The 21,109-nt window shown below is 37.4% G+C and overlaps 3 protein-coding genes across 4 annotated transcripts; 1 reads left to right on the forward strand and 2 right to left on the reverse strand.

Annotated features, from left to right (window-relative positions):
* jtb (jumping translocation breakpoint) lies at positions 1-5,291 on the forward strand. 2 transcript variants are annotated; one of them, XM_042011785.1, is made up of 6 exons: positions 1-265; positions 920-1,174; positions 1,833-1,873; positions 1,974-2,059; positions 3,728-3,807; positions 4,209-5,291. In XM_042011785.1, the coding sequence occupies exons 2-6, from the start codon at positions 1,086-1,088 to the stop codon at positions 4,363-4,365; spliced, it is 453 nt and encodes a 150-aa protein (XP_041867719.1). In that variant the 5' UTR covers positions 1-265; positions 920-1,085; the 3' UTR covers positions 4,366-5,291. The 2 variants fall into 2 exon arrangements, with proteins under 2 accessions (XP_041867719.1, XP_041867720.1); XM_042011786.1 differs by having other exon boundaries at positions 1,977-2,059.
* A 1,992-nt stretch (positions 5,292-7,283) lies between these two features.
* Positions 7,284-13,443, reverse strand: LOC121656675 (glycosylated lysosomal membrane protein). The gene is made up of 7 exons (XM_042011784.1): positions 13,300-13,443; positions 12,076-12,240; positions 10,097-10,195; positions 9,816-9,980; positions 9,510-9,728; positions 8,642-8,910; positions 7,284-8,548 (listed from the first exon to the last, which is right to left on the reverse strand). The coding sequence occupies exons 1-7, from the start codon at positions 13,408-13,410 to the stop codon at positions 8,374-8,376; spliced, it is 1,203 nt and encodes a 400-aa protein (XP_041867718.1). The 5' UTR covers positions 13,411-13,443; the 3' UTR covers positions 7,284-8,373.
* Positions 13,444-16,010: 2,567 nt separating this feature from the next.
* On the reverse strand, positions 16,011-20,655 carry cct3 (chaperonin containing TCP1, subunit 3 (gamma)). The gene is made up of 14 exons (XM_042011783.1): positions 20,540-20,655; positions 19,446-19,507; positions 19,052-19,102; positions 18,873-18,935; positions 18,673-18,769; positions 18,463-18,580; positions 17,996-18,182; positions 17,677-17,826; positions 17,475-17,607; positions 17,210-17,291; positions 16,932-17,112; positions 16,608-16,853; positions 16,328-16,459; positions 16,011-16,229 (listed from the first exon to the last, which is right to left on the reverse strand). The coding sequence occupies exons 1-14, from the start codon at positions 20,565-20,567 to the stop codon at positions 16,137-16,139; spliced, it is 1,623 nt and encodes a 540-aa protein (XP_041867717.1). The 5' UTR covers positions 20,568-20,655; the 3' UTR covers positions 16,011-16,136.
* Positions 20,656-21,109: the final 454 nt, after the last annotated feature.

Here is a 21,109-nt window from a genome sequence, read left to right on the forward strand (position 1 = left end):
ATCGTGGTATCAAACGCTAACTCTGTACATACACTGTTATTGTGAAGAGTTTATACCGGAAGAGTAACTTAAGTTTTTTTCAAAGTTATCGTGTCGGCGTGAGGCCGTGTACAGGTCCGGTTACTGTCGATGAGTTTATACAACTCTTCGTACATTAGTCGGTAAATTTAACACCCAGATTTAGTCTTTGCCCGGTCTAAACTGGGTTTCTTTTTCTTCTTCTCTTGTGTTGATACCAAAATGGCTACTTTATCAGTGAATTACGGTGAGTGTTTTCAGTTAAGCTAAGCTCAGCTAATGTTAGCTCCTCTTTGTAAGTAAACACGTTAGCAGACTGTAAGGCTTTAGGAAACTGTTAGCGTTACTAGAGTGTCATAGTTATTGTGTCAAACCGTAGCTCATAACTTTAAACTGTTAAGTAGTCTGTTTCCTTTTCATTTGCCACGTAAGCTGGATAGATCTCTGCTGATGCGTGATAGCTAGATTTGGAGTCTGTTCAACATCATCAATCGATTGATCAGCTGATTATTATGAGTGTATAATTGATGACGTAGCTAGAAATAGTTTTCAGAGGCGAAAGTAGGTGAGGTTCTTTATTGATGATATTGTTTGTTGATGTGTTTGTCTAATTGTCTGTTATCCTTTGGCATGACCTAAATTTAATGTCTTTTCAGCCAATCTAGTGTTTCATTTTTAAAAACATCAAGTCTCAGTGAGTAAAATCTTCACTGACGTGGATAAAAGCCAGTTACTTCCGCACCTTTTTGTTATTGACATCAAGGCCAAATGGAAACTGTAAATTAAGATAACCAGTCGACTGAATCTTTTTTTAACTAAAAATGCTGTTATAGAAAGATGATTGTGACATGAGCAATTAGAAATTTATTGATTTTCTAACTGATCTGTTTGATTTTTTCAGGATTCAACTGCCTGTTGCCTTAAAACACTTTGTTCAGTCTGAGCACCATGTAATCAGGGGAAAAAATATCACTACACACAAGTCTAGAACCGGTCAGTAACTGGTCAGCAACCAGCACAAGAGTGTCAGGGTGGCTTTGGTTTCATCCTGCTTGAGAAGCAGGCTGATGGAGAGCGACTGTCGGATCCCAGTCGCCTGCTGTCGACCCAGAATCCTCCTCCTCCATGCTGTGTTCTGGTGCCTCGTTTCCCTCAGGTTGGTCTGGCAGGGAGCAGCAGGATCACAGAGCATGAGATTATTGCTCCTGATCTTGATGGAGTTTATTAAAATTGTTAAATTTTGCAGAGATGGCAATGCCAAAAAAAAAAAAGAAAAGAAAAAAGAAAGGTGAATAAGAACACACCTTTGATATATTTTGTACAAAGATACTGCTGTGTCTATGTCTCACATTGGCAAATAATCTCCATTAGTGAAAATGAGTTGCTTATACAGACCGACTATAAAATGGTGTCATAAACTGAAGTTCATGTTAAAATCATCTATGTGGATTCAGTTTTTTCAAGTGTTGTTGACAGTGGTTGAGGTTTTTTTTTTTTTTTTTTTTTGCTATAATTAGTGTTTGCCATAAAAACCCTTACAGGACTTCAATCTACCCTTAAAGGAACCTATAAAGTTAATGTGTTGGAGTTTTCATTTAAAATAGTTAACTGGCAATTTTCCCGTTAATCTGTACTACATAAACTTAACCATTCGTACTCTTAGTGTGCATATTAGTAACCATAATAGGGGAGTTTCAAAAAATGCTTCACACTTGGATTTGGTCAGTTTCTAAATGTTTTGTGGTAGAAAAATTAATAGAACAGGTGAAAATCAAAAATAGCCAACTTTGGTTTGTTTTGTTTTTATGTTACAGAGTGTTTGGAGCAGCTCTGCTAGGTGAAGAGAAAGCTACAGGTAAAAACAAGCTACATTCAAAACCTAAAAAAAAAAAGGTGTTAACATAAAAACTGTAACTGAATGTCTGTCTGACGTATACCATTTCCCTCTGTGGCAGCAGTAAAGCCTGTGGTCGCCCCATGCTGGCTGATAGAGGAGTTTGTAGTGTTGGAGGAGTGTGTCCGCTGCAGCGACTTCCACTCTGTAAGTAAACTCTGTCCTGTTTGATGTGTTTTTTACAAACAGATTTATTTAATTAAAAAGGAGATTCCTTAAATTGGATACAGAAATGGCTGGATTTTAAAAATCAATTATATTTTAATCAATTCAAATTTAATAAATCCAATATCGATTCATAAAACTTGGTGATCAATTTTTTAATGCGTCCTCTTTTCCGGTAACTCAATCCTGCTCTCGTGTGACTTTCCAAGGCTCGGTGAGATCTTAGCTTATACACATATGGTGGTATTTCCCTGTCTATTTCTGCTCTCTCTCAAAACTGCACAGTCAGATCAGATTATTACAGTTATCTGATTACTCTCAGGTAACTGATTTTGATTGTCACGTAAATGGACTCCATGTTTTATAAAAATATTTATCTGAGAATGTCTTTAATATTCAAGTAAAATAGTTGTTGTTACACAATTAGCTGTAAATGAATCCATATAGAATCAGATTCAATCTAAATCAAATCAAAATAGGCTGCTGTGAATTGAATAGAATCAATTCTGGAAATTAGTGACAATACCCAGCGCTAGACACAGATGTGTTCCTGGAATTTTTCACGGCACGGCAAGTTTATTTGTATTACATTTATTACATAAAGCATTAAAAGCATTACAGCTGAATGCGGAAGAAGGGGTGCAGATTTTATGAAACCCTTTTCTTATACATTATTTGAGACTAAACATAATTATTTAATCGATTTTATAGCTTTTATGTATTTCACTGGATTAGTCCAGACTCCAATAATTCATTATCTAATTTATTAAGATTTCATCAATAGTTTGTTTTCTCTGTTGTTGTTCTAACACAGCAACGAGTGCCAAAGTGGCTCCACTGCTGTTGCTGCTCGGTTCTCTTTTGTGTCGTTTCTCCAGGTTATGTAAATGTGGCTTGCACAGTTAAAATGATAGTTTTTGCAAAATAGCTACATTGGAAGTACAAGCCTGTCTCCAGACATCTCCATCATGGTAGCACAAGGAATCCCAGCTTAAAAAGTTTAGAAGTTCTGCTTAACGCTAATGAGCGTTGTTGGAGGTTAATATTGAAATTGTTTGGTTAGAATATAAAAAGACGTAACTGTGAACTGTTGGCAACCATGACAGATGGTTTTGAAAAGTCATTGTAAAATACATAAGTGGATATTGGGAACATATTAAGCAGCTGAACCCATAATACATTCTCACCCTTCACTTGAAAATCTGCTGCTGATGACACTGGGCACCTGTAACACATCCTGAGACATTATTGATCAGAAAATGGCTCCAAACTTGAATCATTTCTTTGAAGCTGATCCAGATCTCCATGGACAAGCTATGTCAAAGCAACACTACGTAACTTTCAGACCTTAAAACTCTGTTTCTAACCCATTTTGTTGTCAAAATGACATTATGTACCTTCCTGGAACCGTCATTGCCCTGCAGTGTTGTGAGGCTGAGAAACTGCAGTTCATAACTATTTCTTTTCCATCCCAAAGCATCACATTACACCTGGACTTCGCTTTACTGCAACAAGTCACACCACCAGCAACTAAAAATCAACATCTTGGCCTTAGCTGTTTTGAACGTGCACCATGACTGATTCAGCAAAAAATTCTATAAAAAAATTTAGTAGTGCTGCTTTAATGTGATGAATTTATGTTTGTTTTAGAGGGCTGAGTCAGCCTGCAGACAGACAGGATACATAGAGAAAATCAACTGCACCAAATCTAACAAAGAAGAGTTCAAGAGGTGAGTTCTTCATCATCACTGGAGCAGAGTTTAAAATGACAACCATGTTTCTTCCTGACACTGCGATCAGTTAGAGAAGCTTGGAGCTGCATTTTCAAACAGATGTCAGCGTGGCTAAATTGAGTTGAAATTGGCTCAAATTGACTCATGGTATACACTTTTTTTTTGTGCTTTAGGTTCCTGAATAATTAGAACAGGATTCAGCCGTGTGGCTAAAAAAAAGCAGCAAACTTTATTAGCACAGCATTTTATTACAGCTCAGACAAACGAGCTAAGAGGTCTGATGCCTCAAGACAAAGAATACAGGAAATTAAATCATTTAAATAGCTGAAAAAGTTTAGTGTGTCTGAGCTGACTTTGGGTCAGGATGAAGGTGCTAACTGTCATCCTCCTCCTCCCAGCTGTCGCTCTGCTCTGATGGAGGAACATCTCTTCTGGAAGTTCGAGGCAGCCATGTTGGCTCTGATGGCTCTCTTCACTGTCCTGGTAGTTGTCCGGCAGCGTCAGCTCGATCGTCTCGCCTCTGAAAAAGTCCGGCGCCAGATTGAGTCCATCTAGGTTTCTGGACACACTGGGACCAGGACCTGGTCTTGTTTTTATCCTATAGCAGTATTTTTAACAGCAAGTGGAATTAAAACGAATTCAGCGTTTGGACTGAGGATTAAAAAAAAAGGACCATTTGATGTTTTCAACCTGAACTTTATTTAAAATGAGCTGATAAATATTACACGGAAACAGAGCAAGTTTTAAGATTTACAGATGAACTCATCAATTAACTTTCGTTTTCACCAGTGACTATTTCTCTGGTACAATGTCAAACACTAAAACTGTAAAACATTCTGATGCTTGATGATGACAAACTTTCTAGATTTATTTTAGTATTTAAAGTTAAATCAGCTAAAGATAAAAGTATGACTCAAAGTTTAGATTTGACAGAAGTTGGACAAAGTGAGCCTCAAACTGAACCTGAACTGACTGGACAGAAGTGAAACTGAAATGGTCTTGTGATGTTACATCCAATCAGAGTGTGTGCAGCAGTGACGGCGCCTCTGTTAAACCTGAGCTGCAGACTAACGGTCCTTGATGACCAGGAAGAATCGTCTGTTTGGAAATGACATCACCACAGACATCAGCACTCATTTTACTTATTTCAACTTCACTTCTTCAAGCCACCATCTTTACATCTCTGATCTGAAGTGGTCCCAAAGAGTTTGTTTTGGTTGTTTTTTCCCCATCGTCAATCTTTTCACTTTGTAAATCACTGGATTAAATTTTGTCTAATGCGATGGAAAAATGAAGTTAAATCTAATTTGTTGTTATAATGGGAATAAATGGGTTTCAGTTTCTCTTAAAAACTTTAATCCTGAATGGATGGATTATTTACAGTGATTCTGTTTGGGGAAAAATCTTAAAAAAACAGAAAAAAAAAAAGTCTGGACTACAATGATCCTGCTTTTTGTTTTGAAACCTGTCATCACAACTCCCTGAGTTCCAGTTCGTTCCTGACCCAAACTGAACAAAGATAACTGATGCAAACACATTTTAAAACCTGTTGGAAATAAGTGATGTCATCATCTTAACCTTCTCTGATTGGTCAGAATGTTTTCAGTGTAAATTGTTCCTAATAGTCTTGTGTAAAGTGTTTCCATTCAACAGTTAGTGGTTAAATATGAGTGTCTCTAAATGCAGCAGCATGTAGAGACAATGTTGATAACTTTATTGTAAATAATAGTTTAGTGTATTTTCTCCTTGTTTCTCATGATGTTTCTGACAAAATAAACTAAAGAGAAGGTGAAAATGTTCAGCAGCTGGTTTCATCTGCATGTTTCACAAAGTTCAAAGCAAGTGTGAGAAAGAACAGCCTCTTAGAACGACACTTTTAGTTTTACTAGTTATGAGGAATTGGTTAGTTGGTCAGATCAACCGCAGGTAGAGCCACTTCTCCAGTCTATGTAACCAGGAGATGATCAAACAAACCAGGGCCAAACAGGAATGTAATTTAAGTCTGTTAGATTCACATATGGAAGAGAAGAAGGTTAATTTCATGCAGTTAATACAACTTACAGTAGAAAAACCATGTATGAAACACACTTGGTGTTTTTTTTTATTTAAAGATGCTTCACTGAGTCGCCCTACGGGACATGAGAAGGAATAAATAATTACTGTTTGGTATAATTTCTTAACGTTTCCTTCCATTTTCCATGCTTCCATATTAAGTTAATTTCATTCACTTTAATTAAAAAAAATAATTTATTTTCATAAAAACTAATAACTTTCCAATTTTGTTTACAGATGTTTTTAGTTTAAACATTTTAAAAACTTTTAACTCTTTAGTTTTATTTAATCTGTAATAGAGGGTCATTGAATGTGTGGCTTCAAATTTAAATATCTGTATATCAAATCTATGTAATCATCAAATCTTGTGATAACATAAATGGCACATTTTGCTCTGTAAGTTATCAATATTTCTAAGTTATTTGGTGTGAAGTCATTAGCTATCTTTAATAAAGTAGTAGTAGACCGATACTTTTTGACAAGTGAAAAGGTTTAAAAATAAATTGAAGGAACATGTGTCAGGTGTTGCCTTGCAAGAATAAACCACTTCCAACAGCTTGAACGATTCCAGCAATGTAACAAGACCTAGCAACCACCGGAGGAATCGTCTGCAGCTGGATAAAACTCAGTCCGACTCATCCTTACGAAGTGTAGTAAGTCACAATTACATTTTCAGTATGGTTTTTGTCTGCTGCTAATGTTTCCTTAATGTTTTAGAGTTATAGTTACTTTATTGATACCCATAGATTTGTGCTGCAGCAGAGGAGGTTATCTTTTATTTTTTTTAAAAAAAGGGAAACAAAAGAGGCACAGGAGGACAAAGACCAAATGGACAAACAGTGAGCAGTCCTCTAAGGTGTGGAAATGAAAATTTCATTGAAGTACATTCAAGTCAGTCTTTGGTCCATAGTTTTTAATGTGGGTTAACATGTGATTCCTGGTCTCAACAAGCCAGCTGACTCACTCACAGCTGATGGTAAAAGTTACAGCTGTCCAGTACTGGGATATTCCTTGAAAATCCTTTAGAAGTTATTGAATTTAAACAACTCAGTTACCTCAGGCCATTCAGTTAGCATGATTTTGGTGAAAGTTCACATAAGTGTTAAAAAAAAAAAAAAGATAAATTTTCCATTTTTTTTGTTGTGTGGTAAGAAGTACTGTTCTTGATGCTAACTTTTCTTATAACACAGCTTTAAACAGCTTAGGTGCATGTGGGCTTTCTTAAATGGGCTCCATCCACAGCAATCAATTGCCTGACCTGTTACTGTGTCCTGGCGCCAGGACTGCTCACAACAGTTAGGACATGCACAAGCATTAACTAGGTTTAACAGTTGCTTTCTACAAAAATCAACAAATGCATAATTAAAACTATATATTAAACAATACAGTTTTTACTTAATTGCAGCTTGTTTTTTTTAGCCTGTGTTGGAATGACTCACTAGAACTTTGATGAATGTCTTGTAGTAACTGGGATAAAAAGAAGTGAACCTTAAAGATTTTCTCTGTTCTCAGTAGCTTGGAGGTTCGCTGCCATCAATGCCTTGATAAATAATAAAAAAATATAATAAGACAGAAAACTATTTAAGCAATCTGAAGTGGCATGAGCACGTAATAAGCCAGTATCTAAAATAAAACACACATTGCAAATTCTGAGGTGAAACTTTTTGTTCCATTTAGCTACTGAGCTGCTCTGCAAAACGCCAATCTGCTATTCAGATCAATTATTTTCATGTTCATTATCTTCTTGGTATTTTATGTTGTTTTCTTTTGTTCTGTTTAAAAACCGGATAAGCATCTGTGTAAAATATAACGTTATGATTGCTCAACCATGGCCAAGACCAGTCAAAAGATTCTGATATGTTTAAACCAATAGTGGCACCAATTATAACAATTATACACCTCATCGCCATCAAAAAACTCCATAGTTTATTTACACTGTCCTGCTGCTAGAGAAGCAACAGAACCAACGGCAGTCATCTGCAGCTGAATATCCCCAACTGGTAAAACAAAAATAAAACATTTTTTTTTTTTTCATAAAAACCAAAGCAATTAGCAGATTGAGAAAAAAAAGTTCCTTACATTAAAATAAATATTTGAGGTGCATCAAAGGTTTAAAGCTTCAGTAACTCAAAACCAAAGTACTGAGAAGAAAAACAGCCGTTTTAAAACTCAATTCAATGAAACACTTATAAAAGTTTAAAAACTATTACAAATGCCTTCAGTTCTGAGCTGCATCGCATCCGGTCCTATTTTAAGTCTTCCTTTTTAAAATTGACCATACTTGACATTCCTGCTGATTTATCAATATGTTATAATAATAACTTATTAATCACTGATCTCTGAAGTGAAAGTCAGAATAATGGACCTTTCAAGATGATGTCTGCACCATAATAATAATAATAAAAAAAAAAAAACACTCTCCAGCATCCTGATAGGGCAGAATGTCACAGTGATTTCACATGTCCATCATTTAAAAGAGTCTCTGCTGTCTCATTGGCTGGGACTCAGCTATCAGTTAATTGGCTCATAGGTCGACGTTGAGCTGTTCCTCTTTTTATGGAGGCAGACACAGACTCCGCCTAGCAAGAGGAGGACCATGGGAGTACCCAGACCCACTGCCATGATGGTGATAACAAGTGGAGAGAACGAATCAACGGGAGGAGAGCCAATGCCCACCAGAACCGCCCTGAAGGACACAGAGAACACAAGCAGAACAGGTCAGCATTTTACTTACTGATAAATCCTGACTTATCGGCAGAATGCAAGAGAATGTACAGACCAGCTGAGGAACATGGTGTTGTTGTAAAATGGATCTCCTGCGAGGCCGAAGCTCACATTCAGTCCCATAGCTTCTGGTTCTGAGTAGAAGCCTTGGATCAGAGCAGATGAAGAAGCTATTGCTTCCCCACTCTGCAAAACTGGATCAGAATAGCGGCATGATGTGGAGTTCTCTAGAGCCGGAAGGGACTGGAGGTATGCCACTGGCTTCCACTGGACAAAACCAAGGATGTCTGAGCTGCCATTTGCCGATGAAACCCACTGAGACACCTGAGGGGTGAAAAGAACAGATTGTGTTTCCACTGAGGGAAAATGCTGAGGGACTAATAATAATAATAATAATAATGGATTAGATTTATATAGCGCTTTTCAAGGCACCCAAAGCGCTTTACATTGTGTGAATCCATTATTCATCCACTCCTCACTCATACCTGGTGATGGTAAGCTACTTGTGTAGCCACAGCTGCCCTGGGGCAAGCTGACGGAAACGTGGCTGCCAGTCTGCGCCTACGGCCTCTCCGACCATCACCGAACATTCATCCACACATTCATACACCAGCGATGCCAACACTGGAGGCAAGGAGGGTTAAGTGTCTTGCCCAAGGACACAACGACAGATGGCTGCGGGAGCGGGAATCGAACCGCCGACCTTCCAATCATTGGGCGACCTGCTCTACCGCCTGAGCCACTGCCGCCCCGTGACTACTCAAAGGATACGTGTTCCAAAACACATGTTCTTCGCTCTGTCTCTCTAAGATGCCATTAAATGTGTCTGAACAGAGATGAAATAAATTTCATCCAGGAATGCACTTCTTCATCGTTTTCATCTCAATTTCTAGAGCAGGACTGAACACAGAACTGTTAATCACCTTGAATATTGTTGGTGTGTACTCATCATCGATGGATCGCCGAACATCCACTCTGCTGAAAGGATAAGCTCCGCCCACTGCCTGCAGCTCCAACAGGAACCTGGAGTTATTTGCTCGTGGCACTATGCCGTCAAGCCACACCTCTACCTGGGAGGAGTTAGCTGAATGAAGGAGCTGGGGCCACGTCTGGGCACGGCCCTCTGAGTCAAAAACTGACAACTGGAAAGGAAAAATGTGCGTGTCAAAAATATATTACTCTGTTAAACAACTTTTTCTAAAACGGCCATAGCTACCATGGCAACAGACCTTCAGACAGAGTGATCCATTGCTAAAAGTTGAGTTAGCTCCACAAAGCAAAGCCACGGGACCGGACAAGCGGAGGTGGGACCAGATGAAATCCTGCAGCTCGTATGGAGGGAAAAATTTCGAGGTGGCCTCGGCCGTGTCGTTTACATCATTGTACTCCAGCAACTAAGAGACAAAACCAAGAATTGTAAAAAAAAAAAAAAAAAAAAAAAAAAAAAAACACCTACAAACCTGAGGGAGTCCTTAAATATTATAAAAGTGGACTGGAAGATGTTTCTGACCCGACTGAAGACGATGGCGGTGCTGTACAGGATGCTGCTCTGTGGCTCCACCGTCAGGCTGCCACTATTGTTACGGGCCAAAAACTCAGGCCAGTTCACCTGAGATGCAACACAAATGTTCATGTTTACTTACACATGTATTAGAATATTTACAATAAATAATATTAATAATAATAATAGTAATAATAATAATAAAAAACGCCTGGTGCATCCAACATGCAACCTAAAAAATAAAAAAAAAACACAGAAAATTGTTCATTATGATTTAATCCAATTTCTCCATTCATTCTTTAATAATAGACTAAAATAATCAAACTCTGGCAGGTATTAACATAATAACTATCATAATTAAACGCCTGCTCTGCTGAAGTAAGGACTCTGCACTGAATTTGGCTGAAATATAAATTTTATATGAACAAAGTGTTTTGAAATCTTCCTAATGATTTAAACATTAGTTGCTCTGTGTTGAGGAAGCAATGTTAGACTTGTGGTTGTTTCATCGTGATATTTTCAGTTTATGTCCAGCAGTTGCTCATTAAACACACACATGCAAGCAACTGAACATTTATTTTCATTTTAATGCATGAAGCAGCAACGTGCTTTGTGGAGGATGCAGCTTATGGAAGATTCTGGTATGCTGTAAATGTAATAAATAGTCATTTAACAGGTGCTGTTCTATGTACAAAACAAACATATTCCACAAAACAACAAGTCTAATTTCAGATGTCTATTTAGGAAGCTTTGGTTTAAGATAACAGCATAATCCTGCACTAAACCCATCATACCGAGAAGGTTTATTCTTGAGTTTTTGTACCAATTCAGTAGCGAGTTCATTTGAAAGCAGCGTTTAACCTCTTAAACTGAGTCATTTTTCAGTTTTCTGTCCACAGTAAAGACCTTATCTCTCTGAAGCAGACTACTGATCTTAACATCTATTGTTTCTAACCAAAAGCCAAAGTTCAACATTATACATGACAATGTCATCATGTCACTGACAACACAAACACCTGAAGGCAATTTCACTGTTTGAACTCTCTTTTTCTTTTTTCCTCAGGTTTAATGGCAGTAACTGTTTATCAATCTTCAGTTTTTTGTTTTTTTGTGGGGTTTTTTAATCCCATACAGTTAAATCTATGTTCCAGCAGAGACACAGGCTTTTACAGGCACTTTATGAGTGGCGTCTACAGGATGTATTTGCCTAAGAGTGTGCAGACTCCCAAACAGGGAAAATGCAGTAGATGCTTTGTTGGCAGTAGCTGGGCTTTCACATGAAATCCACCAAGATGGAATATTTACATTTATATGCACTGCCTCTTTTAAATGAATTAAAATAAACATCTGACATAGCGTTACTCTGAACCAATTGGGAGAAAAACAAGCCTGACAGGCTATGTTTGCGTTCATATATTAATGATGTTTCATGTGTCTGTTTAGTGCATTGGTTGTGCATTTTCACTAACACAAGACGACTGAAGATGTCAGTTTTTCTGTTGTAATCTTAACATAAAACAATTACTTACCTCCTTTATTGTCTAAGTGTTTATTGTCTACATCCTGACTAGAGTACCAGTTAAGGAACGATAGTCTTATTTTAAGTGGTAAAAGTACAAAGTATGCCTTTAACTTCTAGTGCTTGACTGTATTTTGATAAGCACCCATTGACATCGGTGTTAACAACAATGCATACCTGTGGGAACGTTTCGATTTTAAGCTGAGGTATTTGGATGTGTACAGCAAAAAAGTAAAAACTCTAATCCATAATTAACCAAAGCATAAAATTAACAACAAAAAACAAAAAATTAATCACAATTATTCAAATGACAGTTAAACATGAAAAAAAAATCCTTTTTGCGACCATATCATAGATGTACATTACCACACAGCAAAAACAATGGAATGGAAATCTTGTCATTATTATCATTACTACAGTTGCTGGTTATTTATCTGTGATAGCTTAAAGTATAGAAATACCACCAGACCGTGACAGTGGAGGAAGAAGAGTTGGTGTGGACAAGCAGCAGCGTTGGCGCCCCCTGGCTGCAGAACAAGAAGTGCAGCGTGTCGTTATCTCCCACAGCTCTCACGTGCAGCAGATCACCACCAGGGGGGGGTGAGGTAGAGTTGGGGTTCAACTGCACCGAAATCTGAAACATGACAAAGGAAAGAAAACAAATTTATTGTAAATCAGTCAAAGGTGTTAACAGCTCACTGATTGGTTCGTTGATCAGATCAGGTGAAAGTAATTTTACATGATGAAAACAAAAACCTGTTCAGAAGGATTTAATCAATGTGGACAGAATAGAAATGTTTGGAGATAAGATTACAGTTGTTTTTGTCTTTTTCAACCAGTTTAGATAACAGATCACATGATTGTTGGTGTTTCTAATCTTTTTATGAGAAAGAAACCGGGACAAACTAATAAAAACTCAGAGTTTTAATCAGACAGATCTTTTATGTGTCTTAAAGGTTTAAAATGATTGAAACTGGCTTGTTAATTCAGCTTGACTCTGCAGGCTAAAATGTGAAGAAACAAAGGTTTAAAAAACAGTTTAAACTGAAAAAAAACTGTAATCTGAACACAGACTCTTTGTTAAATATAACGTATTGTAAGAAGTAATCTACATTAAACTGACACCAAGATGTATTAACATGGTGTATTAAGTTATTTAATTATACTGAAAGTACATCAAATTATATTTGACTGTAATGTGCCTATTTAAGAAAATACGGAATATTACAAAAAGAAAAATGAATAGGTGCAATAATACCAGCCTGACATCAAACACACAGCAAAAAAGAGACTACATCTTAATGGGTGCAGAAATGTTTCTTTAAAGGGATAGAACTAGCAGAACCAAACAAACAAAGTAATAATAATAATAATAATAACAACAATAATAATAAAACATAATAATAATAAAGAAAACAAAGATTCAAGGGTTTTCAGGTTTAAAGCGTAGAAGGCCTTAAGTTTGACGCTAAAGTCTGATCAGTATTTTCACTTCCTACATCTTGTCTTGTTCCTGATAGCTTTTATTCTTGTTCAATCTGAGTAAAGTAAGTTAAGTTTAATGCTGACATATATACATACAAACGCCCAATTTTTGTTTTGTATATTGTACATATGCAATAATTTAAAAAAGAACCTTTCCCTTCTTTTGCTCTTTGTTGTCTAATTCCAAACTCTCATTTTGTTTGCTCACCTGTCTTTTGTACGTCTCTGCTCTGTGGACCCAACTTTGACACGAAGTAAAAACACAAACAAGTAAAACGACACAAACTCCACCGCTTCGTGTTTTCGCTGCAGCCGCCATCTCCGTTGTGACCGATCTGCGCTTCGGATCACATGACTTCCTCTCTCATGTCAGCTGACTGCGGAGAGGACCCGCCCATCGCGCATAATCTTACACCATTACGGGTTAAATGTCTTAAGCATTAAAATAATAATAATAATAATAATAATAATAATAATAATAATAATAATAATAATAATAATAATAATAATAATAATAATAATAATAATAATAATAATAATAATAATAATAAATAAAAAATTACTCAACTATACGCTATTATTAAATCAGTTATATAAATAAAGAGCTCAGCTGTCAAATTTCTCATAATGGTTCTGCAAAGTAAAATCATCCTCATTTCAAATTTCCGTCATCCATTTTCATTTAGATTTATAGTTTTAAAGCTAAATTATTAAAAGCTTTTAATGATGTAGGACTGAAACTGCCAAAAAATAAATACAGAAATATAAAAATGGCTCAATAAACAAACTTATATTAATTGATTAATTTAACCAAAAATATTTTAAAAATCGTTTTTCCCTTAAGAAACTAATAAAATTAATTCAATGTTGTATTTATACTATAAATATGTATTTTTCCATGTAATTTTCAGTTTAATTAATTTCTTTAGTGGTGTTTTTTTCCCCTCCATTGCTTTTCATGTCTATAGATTTGCTTATTCCCAAAGTTTCTGTATATTATTTTCATCTGACATTTTATTTTTTCTATGAAAGCTATATTATATATACTATATAGTATATATACAATATTACTTTAAAATTTTAGAAATAAACCATAGAAACACTCTCTCTTCTTTATTTATATGCAATTTAACTACAAAAACCTATGTTTGTGTAACACTGAATGCTATTTTAAGGATATTGTTGGCTATGTGAGAGCTTCTTTACAAGTGCATCATTGATCATATATTCTTAACTGGAATATTGTAGTAACACAGAGTGCTCTTCATGGTTTGTCGTCTTCATATTGAGCCCAAACCTCAACATACAGTGTCTGGTATCTGGTATTTTTGATCACTAAACTTAGACCAACACATATATATATATATATATATATATATATATATATATATATATATATGTATATATACCAAATTAACTGAAGACTTGGATAGGATAATCAGGGCAGCATATAATGTTATCTTATGTTGTTTATCTGTTATAGTTATCCCATGTTTACCAGTGTAGGTCCTAATTGCCTCAATCATAGGTTCTATAGCAGAGTAAATAGGAGAGGGGAAAGAGGACATCCTTGTCTTGTACGGTTTTGTAAATCTGAAAATTTGAAGATCGTACATCATTAGTAATAACTGCTGCAAGGGGATCACAATATAAAACCTTAACCCATTTAATAAACAAATTTCCTAGGCCAAATTTACTAAATGTGTAGAACAGGGAAGGCCATTCAATGTGGTTGAAAGCCTTTCCACATTTAATGTAATCACCATACCTTGGATTAGTTGTTGAATGGTATTCAGCAGCTCATGTAAATTATTCACAGCCAGCTTGATCTTATTTAACAAGGGAAGGAAGTGCCTTTTCCAGGCAAACAGCAAGAAATTTAGAAAGAAGTTTCAAATCCACATTTAATAATAAAATTGGCCTGTAAGACGCATTGTTTTCCTTTCTTTTAACAAAGAAATATTAGCCTCCCTTAGAAAAAAAACAAACAAAAAAAAAAAAAAAAAAAACAAAGAACAAAAAACAAATACCTCTTAAATAAGTCAGTGTAAATATTTAAAAAGGGATCAACAAGGAGGTTCTGAAATTCTTTATACAATTCTATACCAAGCCCATCCGGTCCAGGTGATTTTCCAGATTTCCCATTATTAGCTTTCAATAATTCCTCTTTAGACAAAGGAACATTCAGATCTGTTTCTGATCTTCTGACAAACTGGGAAGCTTCATGGAGGACAATAAAGCATCTCTTGCTTGATGCACACCTGGGTTTGAGTCAGATTTATAGATTCTGGTAAAAGTACTTAAATGTATCATTGATCATTTTAGCATTGAATAACTGCCATAGGGATCTATAATGAAAGTCCGTTTTATTCTGTCAGGCCAAACAGGTCAAACACTGTCTCTGTGCTCATGTAGTTTTTGCTTAGCACATCTAATTGTCCCTTCTGCCTGCTTTGTCAGTAACTTATCAAAAGCAGAGCAGGGATCTCTTCCAAGACTCTGAAGTTGGATTTGTGTTTCAAATTTTATAGATTCTAGAATTTTCCTGTCTTTACATGGATTTTACTGGGGGTTGAAATAAGGCTTCGTGGAAAGGTTTTATACACCCCTTTCCTGGTTTTAGCCTTGGCTTTTCCCCATGTAGTGTGGGTTCTTTTTAGGTACCCCAATTTTCTCCCACACACAGTTTTGGAGTCCAAAAACATGCATGCTTAGTTAATTGGCAATTTATAATTAACCCTAGCTGAATGGTTGTTTGTCTTGCTCATGATACACACCCTCCCAACCAGACTTTGAACTGGAGTGAGCAGGTATAGAAAATGGATGGTTTCAGATTGAAAACAGTTTTACTGAGAAGACCAAGGTGAGTTAAACAGTTGTTTACCATAAATAAATCAAAGAAATACCAGAAAAACTTTATCAGGTTCTGAACTTGGTTTTATTAAGTTTCAGTGAGTCGTCTGGTCCCCACACGTACATACACACACATACAAACAAACACACATTCTCGGAGTGACTCTGATGTTGTAATGGGTTAACCTAGATCTACTCCGCTCCTTGGCCTCCCATCTGCTCATCTTTGTCTTTCTTCTTGTGACCGGAGACGATGTCATCGATACGCAACAACAAGATGGCCGTCTGCAAAACACAAGACAAGTGAGTCAAACTGACTCCCATTAGTATCAGTAATGATCAGTATTGATCAGAATGGATGACGCTGTGACTGAAGTTCTGACCTCGACAGCAGTCTTGTAGGTTTGAGCTTTAACAGCCAGCGGCTCCCAGATACCGAGAGCTGTCATGTCAGAAAGACATCCGGTCTCTCCATCGACACCCCAACACACACTGTCGTCCTGAGTGTGTTTGGCCTGAACACACACAAACACACATTACTTAAAATTGTGTATATATATATTTTTTAATTGGCTTTGTAATACAAAAAGATTTCACAATGAATAAAGTATTAATATGGATATAACTTTAATTATTGACATTATAAATAAAGTTTTCCATTACCCTCAGTGATGTCAGCACTCTAATGGTGGAAGCTCCACAGTTCTGGATCAGGGTACGGGGGATGACCTCCAGGGCTTGGGCAACAGCACGGTACGGCCATTGCTCGATGCCTGTCAGAGCGCGGGATTTCTCTGTCAGCCGCTTGGACACTGCCATTTCCACAGCACCACCACCAGGCAGGAGGTAGGGGTCGAGCAGCACGTTACGACAGACCTGCATGGCATCCTGCAGGTTCCGCTCCACCTCCTGCAGACCAGAGACATCATTACAGATTTGAACAGATTAACCAGACTGATTCATCAGTCAGCGGGCCAGTGTTCTCACCGCCAGGATCTCTTTGCTGGCCCCTCTCAGCAGGATGGTGCAGGCTTTAGGGTCTTTACACTCGGTGACAAAGGTAAAGTACTCATCTCCAATTTTCTTAATCTCAAACAGCCCAGCCCCCAAACCGACATCTTCCTCACGAAGCTCATCTGTCCGACTGGCAATGCGAGCTCCACACGCCCTGAAAAAGACAGAGTGGGTTTAAGGGTAAGTTTTGAACTTCCACTGCTTACTGAGAAATGACTGCAGTGAAAAATGAAAGAAAATAAAACGTGTACCTAGCAATGCGGTTGTTGTCAGTCTTCCTCACACGACGGATGGCGGTGATGTTTGCCTTTACCAGGTAGTGTTGGGCCAGATCTGAGAGGAAACAGTTAAAAATTAGCGATTTTTACTTTTTGTCCACTACTCTGAGTTTCTTTGCTTCTGCAATGTAAACAGGCTGTCAGTCTAATTCATTAAACACTGGTGTGATGGTAACAAGGTGCTACCTGAGGAAGGAATCAGTATTACTGTAGTTTAGCTGTGACACTGGTAACATACCTGAGATGCCTTTCTCAGTGAAGACCAGGTCTGGTTTGAGCCGGATGATGTCCTCACAAATCTGCTGGATGTATTCTTCCTCCATCTGTAGGATCTTGGCAAAGTCTTCCTCCTTACTGATCTCTATGTCAGTCTGCAGACACACTGTACATTAAATACTGAGCTACACGTGTTACAGAGCATGTTACAGAACATGTTGTACCTGGCTCTCCCCCTTCTTGTACTCCAGAGAACAGTCCAACAGGACAATTCGAGGGTTTTTAATCATCCGTCTCATCCTTGGGTGGGTCACATCTTTGTTTACCATCACTCCCTTCAGCACACACGAGTCCTCAATGATACCACCTGGAACCTGCATGCAGCACATGAATCATGAGAAATGGAAGATGAAGAATCAGGTTTCAAATTGTCACAGAGTTAAAACCATCTGCAGCAATTTCACTGACAGGAAAAAATCCTTGAACAGTTTAAAGTGAGCAGCCACGTGTAGCCAGCAACCGAGGATGGTGAGGTAGTCGTACCTTCTCCACTTTGGCGTACTTCTTGATGTCAATCTCTTTGCGTCCGTTCTCCTCCAGCTCCACTGTACGAACAGCGTCGAGTGCGATGCTGCAGGCCAGTTCTGACCAGCGACTCAGAGCTTTGGTGTTAATGGCAGAGTGGACGATCTTCAGCATCATGGAGCGGTCTGATGTGTCCACTGGGGTGCTGCAGGAGGAAGGGTACAATTTAAACTCATCACGTCCTAAATACATTTCCTTAAGTCAGACTCTATGGTAAGCGATCTCTGATAAATTGTGTTTCATAAAGGTTTAAGCAGAGATTTAAATTACTGTTGTTCTGACATTTAAAAGGAAAAGATGGTAAATTATCAAAAGCTGTGCTGCAAAATATGAATGCAATTTCTTATCTCAAGTGTAACAGTAATCCAATGATAATGGTCTGTAGAGTCCTGATGAGAGGAAAACCTCTAAAATGGGTTATATACCTTATTTCCTTCAGAGTTTCAAGCATGTCCTCCAATGCCTGTCTGTAGGCACTAATGATCACTGTCGGGTGCATCTGCTGCTCCAGAAACTGTTCAGCTACAGACAACATCTCTCCAGCTGAGAAACAGACAAGCAAAGAGACAGGCAGATGTTACATCAAGTTACTTCTCTTGCCTGTAAAGAGGTAGTCTTCCTTAATTATTCCTTACCTAATATGATGACTGAAGTGGTCCCATCTCCCACCTCCTCATCCTGTGTGCGACTGATCTCAATCATCGATTTGGCTGCTGGATGCTGCACCTGAATCTGTTGCCAATGAAATGTAGAAGTTAAACAATCCAATACTCGCAAAAGGATAGTGATGTTTCTTTTGTGGATATGAGAGAGAAGATACAAGTGTGTTTCTAACCTCTCTGAGGATGGCATTTCCATCATTAGTCATCACGATTCCTCCTGTGGGGTCAAGTAACATCTACACCCAAATGTAGAAATATGGAGCATGTTATTAGTCTAGTCTACAGATGTTCATTGTTTCATGACACAAAATGCGCATGACTGAATGTGATGAGTATGTTTAAGCAATCTGACCTTCATCATGGCCCGCGGGCCGAGGCAGGTCCTGATCACATCTGCAATGGTCTAAAATAAAAAGCAGTATTAGATAATGAATGAGCAAAAGGGATCATTGTGTTACAATTACTGACAAAGTTATACCAGAAGAAGTCACTCCAAACAAGACACTGATCACGAACTTTGGAAACTCCCAGCCTTTTCTTCCATTCATGGTCAACATCACGAAAATACAATTTTGCATAATGCCTACCTAGTAATAAGTTTGACACGCCTCAAACAAAGAATTAATAGCTACCTCACACGTCACAATATCTGGCCAATCAGCAGACTAATCAAAGGAGATTGGATCTTTAAGGATGGAGGTCTTAAAAAGAAAAAGCCCAAACAAAGCCTTCCAGTGTAAACTTACCTTAGCTGCATTGATGTTCCCAGTCTGGACTTTACGTCCAGACTCTCTCTTCACATTCTGGTCTGGAGAAACAAATGACCAAGAAAATATTACTATTGGCACAGAAACACCCCCTTAACTGTAGCTGACTTTTATTGGAAAAATTGACATTACCAATTTATTATTTTTAACCAACACACAAACTGAAACAGTCTAACAAAGGTTTTGGTGGGCTGGCCTTGTCCCATTATACCAGCAGGACATAATAAAAAAAAAATAAATAAAAGAACACCGACTATCAGACTGAATTAAAACCAAATGGGCATTACCACCACTGTATAATTAATTAAGCTAGCTTTTTATTTATTTATTACAACTTTGAAAATTCATTATGCTAAAACAATATTTCTTAGGACAGTGTGAGTAAATGGTTAATAACAAATCTTTGTACAGCTCAGTTTCAACATGCAAACATTTATATGAGGAGCTTCCCTCTCAATGATAGTGTTGTTCCAACATTATCCAACATCATATCACATCAGTGCACCCATCAACAACACAATTATCGTTGGTAAAAACAGCTTCCAACATATTGTCATTAACTATTAAGTGACATTGGCAGCTCACAGTCTGCGCTTTCTACCCACTGAGGTTATCAAGTTTAACATCCTCATGTAAAGCTAAGCAACTCGTCAAAAACGCTTGCTAGCCTGTTAGCTTTATGTTAATGCTGAGTAACGGGTATAAGTGGGCTTAAGTTAGCCTAGCATCCGCACACATTTTCCGCTACTTCCATACACATGCTAAAGATGCTGATGCCGGTTGGGCGGGGGTATTAGCTGACTATCTATTGTTAGCATATATATGTGTCTATGATACAATGTAATGAAAGCTAACGATGCTAATCCCGACCGGGTGGAACTGCTACTAGGATGTGTGGTGTGGTACAGTTATAGCCAGGTTAGCACATGCTTAGCTGCTCCCGGCTTTGTGTCGCAGTCGGACCGCTCTGACTGGAAGCAGCTAAAAGAAAACTTGATGAAGATGTATCACCCAGCTGTCGCCATTTAATATGAGTAATAATTGTTTAGTTTAACATACATTTAGATACTTACTGAGCACTAAAACCTGCTGGCCGATCATTTTGACAGCGCGTGCCGGACAACAGCAGCCTGGAAGGTTCTGGGTGGCACGAGGAGAGGGAGTACCAGAAAGACAAGGAAGAGGCAATCTAAACACTGACCAATCAGCTAATAGCATTGTTATGATTGACATGTAGATCCACCAATTGAGTGAATGAGATTGAAACTTGAGGCGAACATCCTTTTATGGACAGAATTTTATGTACATAATTTTACTTCATAAAAGAATAACTAGCTGAAATCGTTTTAACAACATTCCCATATATTATAAATGATTAGATGTATGTATGTATGTATGTTTATATGTGCATAAATGTATACATATGTATACATAGATTATATTAAATGGGCAATACGCTGGTAAAGGATATACTTTAAAAGTTATCACTGTATAAGGATAATACAAGATTGTATGGATAATACGAGATTGTATGAAAGTATGGAGCAACAACCATTCCCATATCCAATTAGTTGTCTGTTTTTAGTTCTTAAATTTAGGCCTAAAAAAGGTTATGTGAATGTTTGCTTATGTGAGTGTTTTCT

Source organism: Melanotaenia boesemani, chromosome 17 (assembly GCF_017639745.1).
Source record: "Melanotaenia boesemani isolate fMelBoe1 chromosome 17, fMelBoe1.pri, whole genome shotgun sequence".
In the NCBI taxonomy this organism is placed as follows: Eukaryota; Metazoa; Chordata; class Actinopteri; order Atheriniformes; family Melanotaeniidae; genus Melanotaenia; species Melanotaenia boesemani.

Bases quoted from the DNA above. Each gene is read 5' to 3' on its own strand.
- LOC121656675 (XM_042011784.1), bottom strand. From the start codon at position 13,410: ATGGCGGCTGCAGCGAAAACACGAAGCGGTGGAGTTTGTGTCGTTTTA. The intron at 9,981-10,096 runs GTCAGAAACATC...TTTGTCTCTTAG, and splicing joins CCGCCATCGTCTTCAGTCGG to TTGCTGGAGTACAATGATGT. The intron at 8,549-8,641 runs GTCTGTACATTC...TGTGTCCTTCAG, and splicing joins AACACCATGTTCCTCAGCTG to GGCGGTTCTGGTGGGCATTG.
- cct3 (XM_042011783.1), bottom strand. From the start codon at position 20,567: ATGATCGGCCAGCAGGTTTTAGTGCTCA. The intron at 19,103-19,445 runs GTAAGTTTACAC...TTTTTATTTTAG, and splicing joins GGAACATCAATGCAGCTAAG to ACCATTGCAGATGTGATCAG. The intron at 18,770-18,872 runs GTTAGAAACACA...CATTGGCAACAG, and splicing joins GAAATGCCATCCTCAGAGAG to ATTCAGGTGCAGCATCCAGC.
- jtb (XM_042011785.1), top strand. From the start codon at position 1,086: ATGGAGAGCGACTGTCGGATCCCAGTCGCCTGCTGTCGACCCAGAATC. The intron at 1,175-1,832 runs GTTGGTCTGGCA...TTTATGTTACAG, and splicing joins TGGTGCCTCGTTTCCCTCAG to AGTGTTTGGAGCAGCTCTGC. The intron at 2,060-3,727 runs GTAAGTAAACTC...TGTTTGTTTTAG, and splicing joins GCTGCAGCGACTTCCACTCT to AGGGCTGAGTCAGCCTGCAG.